This window comes from Strix uralensis, chromosome 15 (genome assembly GCF_047716275.1).
Source record: "Strix uralensis isolate ZFMK-TIS-50842 chromosome 15, bStrUra1, whole genome shotgun sequence".
Classification (NCBI taxonomy): domain Eukaryota; kingdom Metazoa; phylum Chordata; class Aves; order Strigiformes; family Strigidae; genus Strix; species Strix uralensis.
This window is the reverse complement of record NC_133986.1, coordinates 19,057,229-19,076,002: the sequence shown is the minus strand read 5'-3', so window position 1 is coordinate 19,076,002 and position 18,774 is coordinate 19,057,229. Positions and strand designations below refer to the sequence as shown.

Below are 18,774 nucleotides of genomic sequence, written 5' to 3'. Positions count from 1 at the left end.
GCTGTGTCCTGTGAAAAAGGGTATAAATATGGGCTTATTTGGAAGCCTCTATTCCTCGAAAATATCTCACTTGAATCAATTTGATATTTATACAAAGACCTGAGCGAAATTGTGGCTTGGGTACAGTAAGTACAGATGTAGCTGTTACCATTACTGATGCTCAATATCTCACTGGTGAATTCAGCATAAAAATACAGTGAAATATAAGGTCACTAGATTTTTTTTCTTTCATTTCTCCCTTCCTCTCTCTTCTTTGTTCCTTTTTTTGATTTGTATCTCTTTTCATCCAACTGCATTTCCCTCCCTGCAGTAATTGCCATTTCACAGCACACCCACACCTTCCCCAGTCCATCTGTTAAAATGATCAACAAAAACAGAACTAGCATTCACGTTTAACTGTCATCATTCGGCTTCAGTGTTAGAGCTTGAGAAGATTAATGAAGAGGAGGGTACTCAGAATTATTGTTGTTGGCCCTTTCCTGCCTTAAGAGATAGACATTACCTTTCTTTGTGTATGATTCATTTATGGAAAGAAGACCTTATTATGTCTTAGTGGAATATTGTTCATGCTCACCATGTATTATGTAGTCTCAAGTGTGGTTAGTGGGACGTCCTTTACCACTGTCCTTTATTGGGCCTATTTTACTAAACATGCTTTAAAATAAAAGAATCCATGTTTTCCTTTCAGTACACTGCAAAGTTCATCCTAGCTGCTGGTTATGGTGTTTCTGACCACCCATATTCATGAAAGATGAAAACAAACAAAGAATGAGTACTGAGGTGGTCAGCATTTGAGAGAGCCTGTCTGAATAGCACAGCCTAAAAGAGCTCCACTTAGACTACACAGATGATGTCTAAGAAAGGTTGTACTGGTCGTCTGCATATTCATTAGAGGTAATTACTAGTGAGAGAAGGATTATTTAAACTAAAGGAAGATACTGGCACAAAAACAAATGTATGTCAAATGGCCTTACAGGAAAGTAGGCTAGAAATTAGAAGAAGCATTTTGGCCATATTAGTGGGGTTCTGGGACAGCTTTCTAGTAAGAGTGGTGTCAGGAGGAAAAAGTGAACTAGTTTTAAGTTTGAGAAGGTTTATGGAAGAGAATAAGCGTTCTTGGTGCCTGCAGTACTGCAGGATGAGGTTTCTTTAGTTATGTGCTTTTCAGAAAGTGAATGTTTTTTTCCTTGGAGGTTTCAAATGATTCAGCATCTCTACAGCAGAGAATTACAGCTCCTGTAGTGGAATCCATTTGCATTCTCAGCTGATATTTTCTTCTACAGAAACACTAAGACAAAGGGGGCAGAGTAAGGAGCTTTTGGTCCACTTTTCTTTTAAAGATGAATGAGCATTATCAAAATTTTGTCTGTAGAGCAAGGCAGATCAGAGCAGATATTGCAGAATAAGCTATTCTGATAAAACTGTGTCGTGGTTTAAGCCCAGAGGGCAACTGAGCACCACAAACCCAACACAAGCTGTTACTGTTCCAGTGTCCATGATAAAGGAATTCCCCCTTTGCTTCCATTACAGCATTTTAGCTGACATTTTATTCCAGAGAAGAATGACTTGTCTTCCGTGTTGGGTGTCCACTTAGTCTGAAATACCTGTCCCTGAATATTATCCAATTTAAACTGCACACATTTTCAGAATCTCCTCTCTGATCTTTGTTTGATTTTGTTTCTTCTTGGATTTAATGTATGCTAATGAGGGACCACACCATCTAAAGAATGTTAAAAAAATGAACAAGGGAAAACTCACCTGATTACTTCTTTGTTTTTCTAGAAGGTCTTATGGTAAGGTGCCTATTACATCATTTAAATTATCTCATTTCACCACCTGTAGAATGGAGGTAATTGTCCAGTTGATGTATTTGGGCTGTAAGCTTTTGACTGCCAAGGGCCTATTCATGCACCGTGCACGTAGCACAGGGATACCTTGCCCTTGTCAAGGTCCCTGGAGGCTGCTATAGTACGGCTGCTACTACTGACACAGATAATAGTTTCACCAGTGCTGTTAGCACTGCCAGCTTGAATCCTTTGGTCAGGAAAAGCCTCTATCTTGACGTTATACAGTAGGTTTAAAGCTCAGACTAGAGGATCTTCTCTTCATCTGAGGTGTGGGTCAATTTAGTGCACAGATAAGTTTGAGACTGTTCCCTTTCTGGACAGGGAAGTTTGAAATTTGACATGAGTTCAAGCCCAGAAGCCTTCATTCATATCCACAGACTTTGAGAAAGTTTTTCTTTAGGTCAGAACTTTTTAGCTTGGCAACCGCTCTGCTGAGATCAGTGCCGAGGATGTAGACAGCGCTGTCTTGTTTTCCATCTGCCTGTCTGTCTCCATCTGTTGTTCCCTGCCTTAGAAATCAGACGTAAGCTCCTTGGGGGAGGAGACCTCTTTTTCTGATGAGCTTGTACAGCTTTGTATCACAATGGGTCTCTCATCTGTGAGTGGGGCTGTAGATGCTACTTCAGTATACAAGTTGAATATATATTGGAAGTATTTTTACATAAAACCATGATAAAGGAATTCCCCCTTTGCTTCCATTACAGCATTTTAGCTTGCAGAAGTCTTTCCTCTGACTGTGCATGTGCAATGGATCTGGGCATGTTTTGTCGTTTCAGAGATGGCGTCATCAGACAATTGCCTGCGGTGGCTAGGAGATATTAGGAAGCAGCATTTTTACAGCTTCCATAAAATGGCATTAAATTTGGCAAACTCATGTGCAAACAGCAAGAAGAACCCTCTGGGAAGGGTTGTTAAATGCCTTCGTCACTTAAATGCATTTAAACATTGTGTTTAAATGAAGGCAGGAGGAGTGAGATTAGCTCCCACTGTGTATCTCCCTCCCCTGCGTTGCATAGTAAAAAGCATACAGACTTCTCCTTGTCAAAACCAATCGCCCTCCCATAACCCTCCTGTCACTTTAGTGCAGATGAAAAGCAACAAAGCATTAATTAATTACCTTTAAAAAAGTAGTGAAGATGTTGGCAGCAGCAAGCATACTTGTAATAACGTTTCAATGCAGTTACGTTTGAATCAGAACAGAAATTGGTTTCGTAGAGTACCTTTCATATCTGGGATATCCCAGCATACTTCACAGCAATGGTTTTGATGTGGATTGAATGGCAGATGTGTAGGTAAACAGCAGCCAGGAGAGCTCTCATACACCTTCAAATATATATCACGGTGCTACGGGGCTTCTCTTTCAGAAGAATGCTATGGGTTCATTAGCTTGAAGGAGGATGATCAGCAGGGATGGGCAGAAGGGATTTCTCCTTGACATCTTCTCTGAAGGAGCCCAGAGGTTCTATGACTAAGACGTGAACTGATGACCCTCCTTCCTTTCCCCTCTGTGACTCAGAAAATGAAGTGCTGTCGCCTGCTTCGCCATGGCGTTTCTGCATATCACAGGCACAAAAGAACAATGTGACCCATGGAGACAGAAGATGCAGCAGGAGAAGCAAGCATGAAAGAGTCTTGGACATCACTTAGCTGTATCATCTGCATCTTGTCTGAAATCATTATTGTCTCTAACCCTCCATGTGGTGTATATGAAATAATGAGTAGATATGCATCTCACAGAGTGGTTTTACCAAGCAAAGGAGGTACAGTACACTCCCTAGCAGATCCTCACAGTACTCTGGTCCTGATAAGTAACCATTCTAAAATCCTGTCCCATGGAAACTGTACAAAATAGGCTCTTATTATGTTCTGTGTTTCACCTCAGCTTGCAAAGAACCAGGAGGAAGAAGGCTGTGTCTGCAGGCTGTTAGGGGAACACCATAATGTGTACCTTAGCCCGAGTTAAGCTGCTCAGGGGAGATGGCAGTGTGTCAGGAATGCTCCACCTTTTTTGTAATAGTGCAGGGATGAAAGGATCGCCTAATGCAAGGGGAATTCTGATGAAGGGGAATTATTGTGACAGAGCTGAGGCTGCAGCTGGAAGCTGTGCAAGTCTGCCCAGGCCCGTGGATGTGTGTGCTGGGGGGCACTGGTGCTCTCAGTGACTGGGCTGGTTAGAATACAGCTAGATGTGCAAGTGCCAACTGCATCTCTGATTGCAATTTTGTACAGTCTTGGTTTTAAAAGGTGCTATTTGTCTCTCATACTGATCCCTCCAGCCTCTTGTCATGCTTCCCTGAGCTGCATTCCCTTGTTTCTTTGTTTTCAAGAAAAGCCGTTTCACTTTAAAAATGATCTCACATAGAGCCAACCTCAGATCTTCCTGGTTTCCCAGGCATGGAGCTGTTGTTCCATAGCACAGAGGTCTCTGTTTCCTTGCTCTCTGTGGCAAACACCTACTTGCTGTCTCTGAGATTTTGTTGTCTGTTCCTCTTCTTTTTCATTTTTTTTTTTCTCTCTGATTCTCATTATTCTGGAATTGAAGTGGAAAGTAATAAGAGCAGGACAGCTGTCTCCGTTCTTCCTGACCAGTTTAATGGGTCTGTGATTTCACCTTATAGCTGTTAGCACTTGAGTTTCCTTCCAGCTCTCCCCTGCCTCTCACCAGTGTGTTGCACAAACACAAGCCTGTGTGCAGTGAGTGTGCATATTGTTCTGCACGTACAAAGGTGCTTCATAATGGGGAATATGAGAAATATTGTCCGCATAATTAATAATCCCTGGGCATCTATGAAATGTTCTTTTCTATTGTGTGATGCTTAAAAAAAAAAAAAAAAAAAAACAGAATAGAAAGGTTCTGCTGTAAGTATGTCATGTGAACTTTTTGTTTTCTCTGCTGTTAAAAGAGTTTCTCTTGGGAAAAGGGTGTTACTTTCTTTTCGCCATGCTTGTGGAAAACATGGTCATCGTCTAACATTTGCTGGGATCTGCCTTCCATGGGTGGACAAGGGCACTGTTCACCTTTGATCAGTCCTTCATTGCATAGTAAAACACTTACGTGTGAAACAGGAAAAAGGGAAGTAAAAGAAATTTGCAGTCTGGTGTTCAGGTGCTGGAACAATAAATGGTGTTATTTTGACATAGAACCTTATTCTACTTGGTCTTTAGATTTTAATGATAAATGTGAAGCCAGTCAAGAATGGGTCCTGGCAGAAGGTCATATCACACATGCACAATTTCTTTTGTTTATTCACATTATCTGTTCGAACCTGTTTCAATTTCCTTCTCTCTCTCTCTCTTTTTTTCCAAAACAAAACTAGAAATGAACTTTAGGTGTAAAGAATCATCTATCACGCACATACAGAAAGGAACGATTTGTTAGCTCCAGTTAGGTTATAGAGGAGAAGGGCTTAGGAAGGGAAAAACTTAAATTGCCAAAACACTTGCCTGTGAAGCCCTTGTATTTATGCATTTTCCTGGGATTTGCTCCTGACTGATTCCTTATGTCCAGAATTACAGTCTCATTTCCAGTGAGGATGAGAATGCATAAAGTTCCTGTTGTTTGCACAGATCCATCTCTGGAATGCTACACTTACTTGAATAAGCCTTGAGTAAGGATGTCTTGTAGAGTTACCTTTCCTATTTTACACCACTAATTCCTTGTTTTCTTTTCCTTTACAGCTAGAACATATTCAGAAACACATATGGTATATGTAAGTAACACTTTTTTAATTCACTTTTGCATGCATTCTTTATTGGTTCTGTTACAGGAGCTGATAGTCTAGTGATCTCTGAAGAGAAAGACTGGAGTTTGAAAGCAGCTTTCACACAGGTGGAGAAAGGGACAGAGGACAGAAAGGCATCTAATTTTTTTTTACCTTGTGCTACTCATATAATTTTATCTATGTATATCTCAAGCCAGGAACATTTTCTACAGTGGCTAGCAATTGTTTGAAATAAGACGTTCAGTCCAGCAACTTGCTGTGTTAAAAAGATACCTGCAAGTGATCAGGAAAAAAACCCCAACTAACCACCATATTTAATTTGCTATCCAAGTGCTACAGACAATCCCTTGTAATACCTTCTTGACAAGAAAGCTTTAATTTGTTCCTTCTCAGCATCTTGGCTTTTCTCTGAAGTAGAAACAAAAATGATGATATTGATAAGGAAGCACCTGTGATCAAGAGTTTTTCTGTCTCCTAATCCCTACTCCTCCTTCTTCGCAGCAAGCTAAGAGGCTGCTTCTGACCTTGTAACCTGTTGATGCGAGAGTAGTTTTGTGGCTTGATTAAAAGCAGCAGTCTTGACAGTGAAACAGGAGGTCTGTGAGAAAAGTACACGCCTGTCTAGTGGTTTGGGTATAAGGAAGATTGATGGCTTTTAAAAGTGACCTTGCACTTTATGTAGCCTTAAGAGTATTTCAAGAAACCCAAGTAAATAACAATTTTTTTTTATACTGATGATAAAAACTAATCAAACTAAGGAGAATACTTCACATATTAAACAAGGAAATGATGCTTTGATACATGCTTCTGAGGGTCAGCATACCTACAGGTTCCCCAGGTGGGTGATAGGGAAAGTCCTGCCTTCATAATCCTATCATTGCTCTTGGGAAATACTTGAGGATGGTATGAACTGATATTTAAGCCTGTCACCAGGGAAAAAAACACCTTTGTTTTGATTTGTTTTGTTCTCTCTAACTCTGTCTTATGGGCAATATTCACTTCTGGATTTATCTGACTTCGATGGTACCTGAGGGCATTCAACAGTTTGTTGAATAATATGGTTTTTTCTTAGTTCACCTGAAATGGTGGCAGCACTCTGCCCATGGCTTTTTCATGCTCTCTACAGTTACCAGTTGACATGGCACCTTTTTAAACCAAAGAAGGACTGGAGTGTTGTTTGCTGCAGGTATTTTTTTTTAAAAAAAACCTCATAGATAAGTGAAGGAGACATGGAGGGGTGAAATCTCTAATTGTAACCTCTGAAATATCCCTCCTATAATGACTTTATAGCAATTCCAGAAGTAAATGCTGTTTACATCAGACTGGAGAGCTGATCCCTATTACTTTAACCCTCCTCAAGATTTTTGCCTGTAAGTTTTCACCTGTTGGAGGACTGTTGGTCTGGACTCACACGCACAATTAGGCAGGTGTTATTTCATTACTTTATTCTAGAATTAGAATTTCAAGATTTTTTTTCTTTGCAGACATAAGCATTTGAACATGCAGACATGAAGCATTTTCATGTGCTTCTCAATGCAGGTCAGACTCTCTGATGATTGACACAATAAACAGTTCTTTACGCCAATGGAAATAGCATCTGAGGCTGTTTTCAGAAGTAGCAATTGAGTTTTGCAAAAGCAAGTCTCCCCTAGAGTCCCGCTGAAGTCAATGCAGAGAGAGAAGGGCTCTTCCAGAAGTCTGTTCAGATTGCCTAAAACAAGGTTTCTGCTCAAAATAGCTTTTTTAATGAGTCTCTTTCTCATTTTCTCTATACTGGCCATGGATTGACCTAAGGAGGTTAACCTCCTTTGGCTAAATTTAGTCTGTGAATAACCCTGCCACCTCCAAAACTCAGCTGCTTTCATCTGGTAATGTTTCACAGCCTCTTTGCATTCATTTTGCCTGGAAATACTGATGCTGACAGAGAAGGAGGGGTTATAAGTGTTCTACTCCATGGTTGGTTTGCTCACATCTTCCATTTTTTATTTATTTTATGTAACGTTACTATTCTGTGTAAAATTTTCATTTTTTGTCATATATAGGTTACTGACCTGAAAGTTATACTCAGAACATATAAGTGATTTCACTTAATTCTTCAAATAAATATTAAGGCCACTGTAAAACTGAAGAAGAGATTTAATTGCAGACTAGGCAGACAGAGAAAGAGGTCTTGAAAGTTGAAATCATGATTCACAAGCCTAAAAAAAGGAAAAAACAAACCAAAGAGAAACCTTTCATCACCAACCTCCAGTTCTTCTTGCTCTCCCACCCAAATTAATTCAGTGAGGTTTTTTAAGCCTTTTTAATTGAAATACTTTATTTTTACCTCGAGCACAGGTTATCATAAATCAGCAAATAAACAGCAGTTATTTTCACATTTTTTTAATAAAGCAAGAGGACAAATACAATTAGCAATTATGGTAAATATATACACTCCTGTAACATCCAGTTACTGCCCTAATTGTGAAGGTACCAAATTTACTGAAATCAGAAAAGAATAACTTTGCTTTGCACTGATACAGATGTGGATCTTGGTGTGATTTGCGAGAGAATTTCATTGAGAGACTGAAAAAGTCCACCCTGGTCTGGAATCACAGCCATTGTATGCACCAGTCCCCACACAAGAGGATGGGGTTTAAAGCAGCAATTACATTCATGCGGGCCTTTAAAAAATATACGTGATCTGCAGTATTCATCGTGTGACATTGTTTGATGTCTATGTGGGCTGAAATGCAACAAATTTGTCACTCTCTGCTAGACTGAGAATGGAACAGGCAATACAGTCATGCCAATCACAGCCCAGACCCGGTGATTTTCATTTCCTGAAGCACTGAATTGCGTTGCCAAATGACGAGGTGCCTCTTTGCAGATTTTGCTTGTACCTGATGAGGAGGTGTGAAAATTCCTGACTATGTCTGCGGATGACCAGGTGCAGGGCATAAGGAAAAGCCACTTTTCAGTGCACAGAAGATGGCAAGCTGTGCTCTCTAGAAATGGCTCCCATGCTGATTGATACAAAAGAAGCTTGCAGGTGATATTCTGCTGTAGACCAGGGTGACTAGTAGGATAACCCAGATTTTCTGGAAATTTTCAAAAACAATAATTCTTTTTAATCTCTTCAAATTACCTTAAGGACATCTGCTTGAAACATACTGATTAATTAAGTCAATACTTTTTAAAAGTGGACTGCAGATCATTAAAAACCAAAAACACTCAGCTGCTGTTCAAAGGTCTATCCTGCAAGAATTTATCTTAATGACAAGGTCATCAATGGCTTTAATAGTTCAAGGCTATGATATAATCATTGCATATTACCTGCTGAGAGCTAGATCCTGATCCTGAGAGGTAGGAGCAGCTACCTCTTAAAGACAGGGCACTCCAGGAATGTTTCTTTAGTTCAACAAGGATTTTTGAATCTAGCCCCTAGATTCAGGACCCTGGTGTCGTTGCAGAAGACATAGACGCTTCTGCAAGACTCCAGGGGGGTGTCCAAAGCTGTGTTTTAGTGGTTTGACACACAAGAACAAATCCCAAGGAGCAGATTCTTTCTCTGTCCTTGTATATTCTGCTTCCAGCCCCCTAAACTGAATGAAACAGAGCAGTGTGTGTGAGTGCTCAGGGTAAGAGAAGTGGGATCTGACCCATGTTGTCATGACCTATGTAATGCACACCTGAGTCTGACTCCACAACATGTATCCAAAAAGGGTTGAGCACATTTTCACTGCTTCAAGAGAAGGTAAAACGGAAATTTCCAGGCAGTCTTTCTGCAAGGGGTGTCCCACAAACATGGTTAACAGAGCAGATGCCTCACAACTGCATTTCAACTTGCTTAAAAATAAATTGCAGCCAGCAATCTCCAGTGATTAAGGTGTAGTGTGTAACTGTCCTGCCCTAGCATCAGAGCCCTGGCTGCAATGAAGTAGCATTGCCTTCGTACCTTGGAGGAGATAATCTGCATTGGCTCTCTTTTTGTACACTGGCTGAGACCTTGAGCTCACGTGTATGATCCTACCAGAGTTGCTTTCTAACCTACCTGAGAAAAATTAGGGACATTTGAATTGGAGCTCCTTTTTTCCGTGTAGACACTTGGATGCCTCACATTTGAGCCCAGAGCATTTTAAGCTGTGCGAGTAAATTCACAAGTTGTGTTCACCTTATTTTTGCTAGCATCAAAAGGAAGAATCTCCTGCTCAAACACAGCCCCATAAACAACAAACGCTGACATCTGATGCAATTTAAATATTCCCGATTCCTGTTGCCCACCCTGGGAACCTGGACCCAACAGTCACACATTTACATCACATAAAGGAAGGGGAGGACCTCACCCACAGAGCTCAGCATTGCACAAAGCATCCATTGAGAAGTAGAGAAGATTCAGGGTAGACAGTTTCTCCAACCAGAATACCACCTCTGCCAAACCCACCTCTTTGGGTGGATAGAGTTTACATAAATTGCTCACTGCCTACGTAAACAAAATCAAAGGAAATTCAGGGTGCCTGCAACATGTATTTTTCAGTGGTTTTAGATACCTTGACACCTTGACCTGTTTCTTACAGTCAGGGCCTTTAATTGCAACAAATAATCAATATTTCCTGAGCCTAGTGAATGGGATGAGATAATTATGCAGGAAGCCTATGTTAATTACTTTTAAAAGAATAATATGCTCTACCACTAATGGTGTATTCTGAGGTCTGCCACTGACCTCAGGCATCACACCTGAGCCACAATTTTCAAATTTGCATGTCTGAGGAGAAGCAGAGATTGTCGTATTTGGGCATGTAAATAAACAGCCTGGTTTCCTCAAAAACCCTTTAAAGTGTGTCAGGTGGGGGCCTGAACACTGAGGTCTCTTAATCACATTGGAAGCTTTAAAGAAAGAAACTGCTGCAATGCCGGTTGTAATCAGAATTGGTGAAAAACAGTGATGGTTTGTTCGCAGCTCCTTCTTTGAAAGAGACTCATTCAGCTTGCACTTTTCAGCCTGGTAGCCTGAGGTCTGGCCTGCTGGTGAGACAGCACCTCTAAAGCCACGTAATGTTTTATAAATGTTTGGCATTAGGATGCTGAACAGCTGCTTAAATTATAAAGGGCACTGGTAAGTGAAGTTCCTACTGCCTCTCTGACTGAACACAGACATTTCTCATTAAAGACCCAAATCCACAAGGTGTTGGTCACTCTTAACCTTCATGGAGGTTTCTTCTGGAAAGAATATCTGTGTGGTTGGGAGCTCTGGTCTCTCAGTGGGAATTTAACAAGCTATTTCCATCTGTTGCTGCAGGCTGTGTTTCAGAGTACAGGTTCATTTGTGACTCATGTTTCTTTTCTCTCCTTCTTTCCCTGCCCCCTTTCTCATCTTCTTTCCTCTGCAGAGGGGGTAAGAACGAGCCAGAACCAGAGCAACCAATCCCTCGAAAGGTGCAGATTCGTTCTCTCCCTTCCTTGGAGGATATTGATCCAGACGTGTTAGATAGCATGCACTCGTTAGGCTGCTTCCGTGACCGAAATAAACTCTTACAGGACTTGTTGTCGGAAGAGTAAGCACTTGCTCAGTCTTCATATCAGTTGGGTGTCCACGGGCTGGGATGCTTATAAACCTGGGGAGAGGTAGAGAGCACTTTAACTCATGTCTCTTGCTGTGAGGGACTGTAGCAACTTCTCACCCTCTGGCTGCTCCTTTGCTAGTGAGGTGCTGGGAGCAAGCACTGAACCTTTCTTGCACCGTGTGTCAGAAGCTTACACCCTGACAGCCACGGAGGCATGGTGCTGGCTCTTCCCTTGCTGCCAGGCAAGGGGACCTTATGAAAAGCTGGGCCATGCAGTCCAGATGAGGAGGTATCATTGCTGTTATTTGTGTTGGGTATGCCTTTGTTTGGCAAACTTTTATTTATTTCAAGCTTACGCCTGAGAGCTGGTGTATTTCCCGAGGTGTTAAGACACGTGATGGAAAGAGCACTTAAAAGCTCAGGACCTGTCTTGCTGCCACTCTTGGTTTGGACTTCCTGTGGACACGTTACCTTGTCTGTCCTGTGCTTCTGTTCTATGTGTGTAACATGGGAATCCTATTTCCTTTTCTCACCAGCTGCTTGTTGGAGACAGCAAGGTTCTCAAAAGTTTTGTGGGATGTGTATCTAGCTGGCAGGTACATGACCATTTCCAGCTTATTTAGAATAACTGTAACTGTTTGTTTGATGAGAAGGGTTTATCTACATGTTGATGGTTTTTTCTCTTCAAATTTAAAGACTTTTTTTTCTTATTTTCAGAGAAAACCAAGAGAAAATGATTTATTTTCTTCTGCTTGACCGGAAGGAGAGGTATCCTAGTCATGAAGATGAGGATCTTCCCCCTAGAAATGAAATAGGTACTACAGATACGACCTCTGTCACCATGAACCCATCTCAACTAGTTCCTCTTCACCTTTTTTTTTTTTTTTTTTCTTTTGAAATATATACCCAATCCCTAGCATCACTGTTACCTTCCCACTGAAACAGTGTACAGCACAGGTGAGAAACCTCAGCCTGAGGCAGGCAGGTCTGTTCTGTGGTTAAACTCGACAGCTTCATTTTTCAGGACATGTCTGTCTCAGTGCAGAAACATCCAAGTTGGTCTTGAACCAGATCTTGAAAAATAACCATGTGGACCCACAAGCTGGCTCTGTGTAAGCAGATGAGGTTTAGAAGCGGTATAGTCTAGTGGCAGAGTTTTGTAATTACTAATCTACATGCAGTATTGCAGAAATGCTGCTTCTGGACTTACTTGAGCTAGTAAGACTGTGTAGCATTGCATCCCTATGAAGTTATATATGTACACATCTCTTTTCTGTAGGTAAATATATACACTGTTGAAAGTATGAATAGTATCACTTAACTGTTTATAGTGCATACATCAAACTCCCATGTTTTTAGACTATCTCAGAAAGATTTTAAAAACTTAATGTTGTGCGGTAAGATTATATATCTTATAAAGCTCTTGTGATACCACTTTATTCCTGAAGAATTGTTCATTGGTATTTTAGGGTACTGCTGATTGCCAAGGACTTCACTAATCGAGACAACAGGAAAAATGCTTCCTTAAGGAGCTAACTCTTGCTGTGCAGAGTGACAAAAATTCAACTTATTAGTCACTTCTATCAATGACCCGAAATAGCATTTTTACATAGTAGTGTTGTGATTTTCAGGTATTGTATTTCAGCACTTTGAAGACTAGAAGCAAAGTGCTCTTTATTTTCACTAGAAAGCCTGGAATCTCCGAAGCCTACGGGGCAGTGGTATATTGAACTGTAAGTTTGTTAATACTCCATTGAATTACTCCCTTATCCAAGTTCCAGGCTCCAGGCCCTATAATTTTGCAAGGAAGTCTCTTCTATGGGAGAAGAGATGGAAATTCTTAGTCAACACAGTAATTTTTAAATTCTTACTTGGATGGAGCTACAGAGAGCGTGTTAGCAGAGATCCTGATGAAGATGGGTAAATGTGCCAACTGCAGGTCCTGTGGTCAAAAACCCCTTGCTCAGTGCAGTTTGTCATCCAGCACTTTACTAATCAGCTTTTGACTCAAACAGATTATCCTGCCATGTGAGGACACCATCATCTTGTTTTAGAAATGCTTTTGTCATAAGAAAAGAAGCAAGGTGACTCTAGAATCTTCATATCCAGTGTGTAAGTGAATACATAGCTATGCCCTAAATACATCATATATCTGTTTTCCACATGCCGAAGTATTTTCATGGTTTAAACTGAAATATTGTGCTCCGCGTTTGTATTTTTTTGTACAAGAAGTGAAAATGTTCCCCAACAGAAAAACACTGCTCTGAATGTGTCATTGTGCCTCATCGGCACATTTTAGACTCTTTGAGCATTATTCTTTGAGTGTTTTTAGGTTGTATTTCCTCTTCCACAGGGGGTTTCCACCTCCTCTGTTCCCAGCAGTATCTCTGAGAACATGGGGCAAGGTTTAATTAAGAGCAGTCATGCTTCTGATGAATATCTCATCATTAGCTATTAGCAGTGGCCTTGCACAAACGAAGAGCAGAGAAAAAGTAACAGATTTAATAATAGCATCCTGAAGAAAACACATTCATGAGGAGTGTGCATTGCCTGAGTTCTTGTCCAAAAACAAAAAGGGCATCTCAGAGTATTTTGGTTTTTACTCTTTCTTTGCATGTTAGGTCTCAGAAAGGATGGATGCAGGTAAAAGTATGGCCAGCTCAGACTAGCACTCTTTTCTGGTGTCCCTTTTGGCTGTTTCAGCTATATGAAGCTTTCTCAGAGGGCCAGGGAAGAGCCACCTTCACCATCTTTCAAGTCCAGCTCCATTTTCTTTATCTGAAAACAGAGAAATGAGAAAGTGCTCAGCAAAACGAATGAATGTCAGCTAATGTCTCCTTGAGGAAAAGGCTTTTGTGGGGTGGAGTTTCTGAATAAACCAGATAACAGAGATTGAGCCAGAATAGCCATATAGGATATAGGTGCCTGATCCAAACTCAGAAGTCGAACCTTTATTTCCCACCTTCCAGATGAATGCCTTTATAACTGGATCATTACCTATGTGATTCTTTCTTCCTCTGTAAAAATCCTTAGGAATGACTTCACTTCTCTGATGTGAAATAAAAAGAAAACGCATCCTCAAAACTATCACAGATCTAGACTAGGACTTTTTTCCCCTATGTGAAATATTTCCAGAGTCAAGAAGAGAAATGCAAACACTGGAGGTTTTCCTATTTTTAATTCCTGTGCTTCTGCAAAATCTTCTACTGCTTTTATATGACACCGCTTTAGTCTTTATGGCAGGATTGCTATGTATTTAACTATTTCTTTAGGATCTTTAGACTTGACAGTGAGGACAGACTCGGTACCCTGTCATTTCTTACTCAGACCCTTTTAAAAAATATGTACAATACTTGCTACCCTCAGCCATGTATCGTGTACGATTGTAGACAATTCTAAAGAGTAATCAAATATTACTTATTAGAAGCTCAACCACATTCATGCAAGCTTCTTCCATCGAACTTTTGTCAGTTGCTGTTGTTGAATTTATAGGTGTGTTTCACCACCTACTCTTTTTTGCTTAGTCTCTCTCTTTGATATTTTAAAATCTTGAGCAACAAGGACTGATATAAAAGAACCATTTAGCTTATTAGTGATAAATTTCGACTTTTTAATTGTTCTGTTGATTTCTTCATGGTCCGTCTGGCTACTGTCCTTCTCTCAAGCTTTCTCTTTCTGATGGCTGTACAAAACACTGTTATTCAAGTCTTTAGTTAATTCCTCTTCAGATTTCGTCTTTTCTGCCTTTTAATGTCCACTGTATATTTGGCCTGTCACTTTTGTGTCACTCAGCTGAACTTCCATTTGCTAAAGTCTTGTGTTTTGAACATGCTTGGATCAAACTGCCTTTTAAAATACCTGTTCATAAAATATTTTTCTTGTCTTTTTCCATCTTTCTTGTTTAGACTCCATTATTAACTAACATTGATGCAGTCTGAGCTTAGTCATTAGCTGTGTTCTTCATCTTCCTTCTTTTTCCTTTCTTTTAAACTGCACTCTTCCACCTTCCTTTCTAATGTCTGATATCCCTCTGTAAAACTTGTATCAACTCTCTGTTGTTGATACCAAACGTAATTACATTGTCATTATGTGTGTTATTCGGCTCTAGTCACACTTCTGATACCAGCAGTTGTCCTGTGGGATTAATCCTTGCTCGTTCTTTGAGCTTGTTTGAAGCAGCAGGAGTTTGAAATGTCTAAACCTTGCCCCAGCTTACTTTTGACCACTCACATGTGTGCAGCTGAAGTCACCCACTATAACTGCTTTATTAGGTTTACCTCCCTTTGTTTTTCCCTCAATTATATGCACTATATGTTTTTCCTAAAATACGGGGTTTTTTCCTATTTTTCCTATTAGCATTTTCTACTATGTTTTTATTACTGGACTACTATGTTTTTATTATTTGAAATGGAGTGAGATAAAACTGCTTTTTTTTGTAATTAATTTTTGACAGGAACATTATTTCTATCAATACAAAGAATACTTGGGTTATACAGTAATGGGGTCAGTTGTTATCACTAGCCCATTGGCATTTGAGCTGTCTTTGCTTGTGCTCATTGTTTCAAGAGTAAGCCCTGCCCTAAAGAGATCTTGTTCTGGAAAACATTCTGTGAGAGAGGGAAGAAACAAGCAAGTAGATGGGGGGTGTGAGGAGGGCAGAATAATGAAAATAACACCGTGATACTAGGCAGTGGAGGTAGAATTGTCAAATGCTCTGTTTCTGGTTTTACAAAGGAGTCCTGGCAGAGGAAGAATCCTTAGGGACTGGGCACTGTGAGCTTCTTTCTACCTGCAGGGGTGAAGGATACCTTTTTTCGCAGGTGGTCACTCTGCTAAAATTAAAAATGTGTCTATAAATAGAGCAGGGAACTGAAATAGCTCAACCAAAGAAAATAAAATCCTTCTGTATTTTTTTCCTGCCTTCCTCTTTTTTACTGTTTTGATGCCATGAGAGATGTTAGTAATAAAACATATCAGCAGGTCTGCATTTGGTTCCCTGCTTCACCATGGAGGTGTGTATGGTTTGGCAAGTCACCTTCTGCAATGCAGTTTGGTATCTAAAGACTTTTCAGAGCAATTGAGGCGCTCCTCAGAACCTCAGCAAATGTTTGTCAGCACCTTTAGGAATGAGTTGCTTTTAAATATCTCATACCTCAGTTTTCATTCTGCAAAGTGAAAATAGCACTTCAATAACTCATAGAAATATTACACAATAAAAAGTATAAAGCACTTCAGTTACTATTGCGGTAAAAGCTGTACGATGACCTCTGAGATAAATTTTAGTAGCTCTCATTGGAGATTCATCTCAGGTAGACAAGTGTGTTTAATTTGTAATGCTGAAGGATGAGAAATATAAAGCAGCGGGGAAAATCTGAACTCTAATCTTAAAGATGCAAAAAAAAAAAAGGGTATGTTTCAGGGGAGAGTGCAATTCTGAGTTCAGAGTGTACTTATGTCCCTGTGTCACATTTAATCTAGCTAGCAGGGACATCGAAGGCAAGCTCTAGCAACCTGAGTACATATACAGGATCCCTAGATGGCTTATACTCTGGCTAACAGCTTGTGTTATAGCCCATGCTGTCATCTTGTTATTACTGTTATCAGCTTTGTAAGGTAATTTCTGCAAGCTATGCTACAGTTGTACCTTTATTTTGCAATGCTCATACATTCAGGGCAGTAGCAGTGCTCTTTCTCTCTGTAGATGGATTGCAACTTATGTTTGCAAATTTGGAAGAAGGGAGAGACTGCCAATGTTCTTCTCCATCACAAAGATCTCTGTCTCTGTAGGGGAGGTGTGAGAGTGAGATTGTTGAGAGAGGATTTAAGCAACCTGTGCGAGGTAAGTCGCAGCCGAATTCAGCTGACAGCGTTTTCTTTTCATAAAGATCCCCCCAGGAAGCGTGTGGACTCCCCAATGCTCAACAGGCATGGGAAGAGGCGGCCAGAAAGGAAGTCGATGGAGGTTCTCAGTGTGACAGATGGCGGCTCCCCAGTCCCTGCTCGCAGAGCTATTGAAATGGCACAACATGGACAGAGGTGGGTCTCTCCTTCACCCAGGAGTCCTGCCTGTCTGGGTTTGCTACCCCCTTTTGTGTTACACATACAAAGGAGCTGTGGAGCTTTTCTATTCACACAAGCATTCATTACAACTTCCAGGCACATTTGCAACGTGATCTGGCAGCCAGCAGCGCTTACGCACACACCACCAGAAGTCCTGCCAGGGGCTTAAGAGTTCTGTTCGCTTGCAGCTATTGCTCAGGAAACCACCACGTCCTCTGGGCAAGATTCATCTCACCTCTTTTTAATTGTTGAGAGCATAGGCATTCAGTCTAAGCTTGTGATACAGGCTGTCACTCTAGGCAATGGGGACAGACCAGGGCTTTGGAAGGTCTCAGATACATATGTCCTCTGTTCCAACAATCTTAGACAAGATAATTTACCCTCTGGTTCTTCCTCTCTGTCTCCATAGCCTACAACAGAAATCTAGATGACTCTCTCGGATTAGGTGCCTAGCTTTTTGGCACCCAAAGTTAAATGAGGTGAACCCCACCCTCCATGTCATCAGAAGAGCTTGAATCTGGAAAGCCCTGTCCAGGCATCTGTAGATGCCTCTAAAATGTGTTGTCAGAACCAGCATGCATCTGACCCACATAAATTACCACATGCGTGTAAAGTGATGGAATATGTATAATTTTGCCTCTTTTCTATCAAAGAAAGTGTCAGTCTTGTGGAGAAACAGCAGGGGAAAATGGTGTCTTCTTAAGGCAGGTTCTGGGAGAGTAAGTGAACTGTGGAAGTTCATTTATATGAACCATGGAAGTTGCTTCCTCAGTCCCTATGACTAGCCTAAGGGAAGCACCTGCATTTGGATTCACACTTGCATAAATCAATCAAAATAAAAAAACACTTCACATGTGTGTATGATGATGATGCTGCAACTTCTGTTGCAGCTTTATGACAGGACTTTTTTGTTCAGCTGTTAAGATCTGCTCAAAAACAGCCTGCTGTGCCCAGAAACTCCCTTTGCTGACTGAGAACTGGGTGAAGAACGTGAAATAATTTCATGTTCAGAGGCCCCTAGAACTGCTGGAAAGTTTTGCTGGCAACTGTTACGGTTCTATCTACAGTGAGGAAAAGTGGTGGTTTCCAGAATCTGCTAGGACTTGTTTCAGACTGGATATGTGGCCTTGAGATACACTGCCATAAAGATTTTTCATTGTAGTGTAGTCTGGAAACCTGTCTTGAATATGTGGTTTGCTTTGATGTGAGGTCTGGGCGAAGGAAGTGTTCAGGACAGGGTGTGCTCAGTGTTCCTCACAGGCCTCCAAGTGACGAGGATGAACACGGCACTGACAAACAGTTGCTCACACCTTGCTCAGCTTGCAGGGTTTAATCTGGTACTGGTAGATACATGGGCCATGAACCTCCCAGAGCCAGAGGCAAATCACTTTCCCCCGCCCCAAGGCTGCTGTGAGCCTGCAGCTGTTTACAGTTAGTGTCCAACTGGGTGGAACAAATAGGAGGTGTTAGGCTGATCCCAAAGTTTTCTGAGAGCTGAAACCTTTTCATCCAGCTCCCAGCTTTGACTTTGGATTCAAAAGTCTGAAGAGGCAAAGCTGTATCTTGCTATCCAAAGTATTCCTTTTGCTTTTAAATGTCTCA

General features: G+C 40.9%; 1 protein-coding gene across 13 annotated transcripts in view; it reads left to right on the top strand.

Annotated features, from left to right (window-relative positions):
• The window catches only part of BRSK2 (BR serine/threonine kinase 2), a 319,001-nt gene that overhangs the window by 251,191 nt on the left and 49,036 nt on the right, over positions 1-18,774 (top strand). For all 13 annotated transcript variants that reach the window (XM_074884784.1, XM_074884775.1, XM_074884782.1 and 10 more), the window contains 4 exons: positions 5,526-5,557; positions 10,939-11,103; positions 11,830-11,927; positions 16,998-17,148. In XM_074884784.1, coding sequence (XP_074740885.1) covers positions 5,526-5,557; positions 10,939-11,103; positions 11,830-11,927; positions 16,998-17,148 — 446 coding nt within the window. The remainder of the gene's footprint in view (positions 1-5,525; positions 5,558-10,938; positions 11,104-11,829; positions 11,928-16,997; positions 17,149-18,774) is intronic.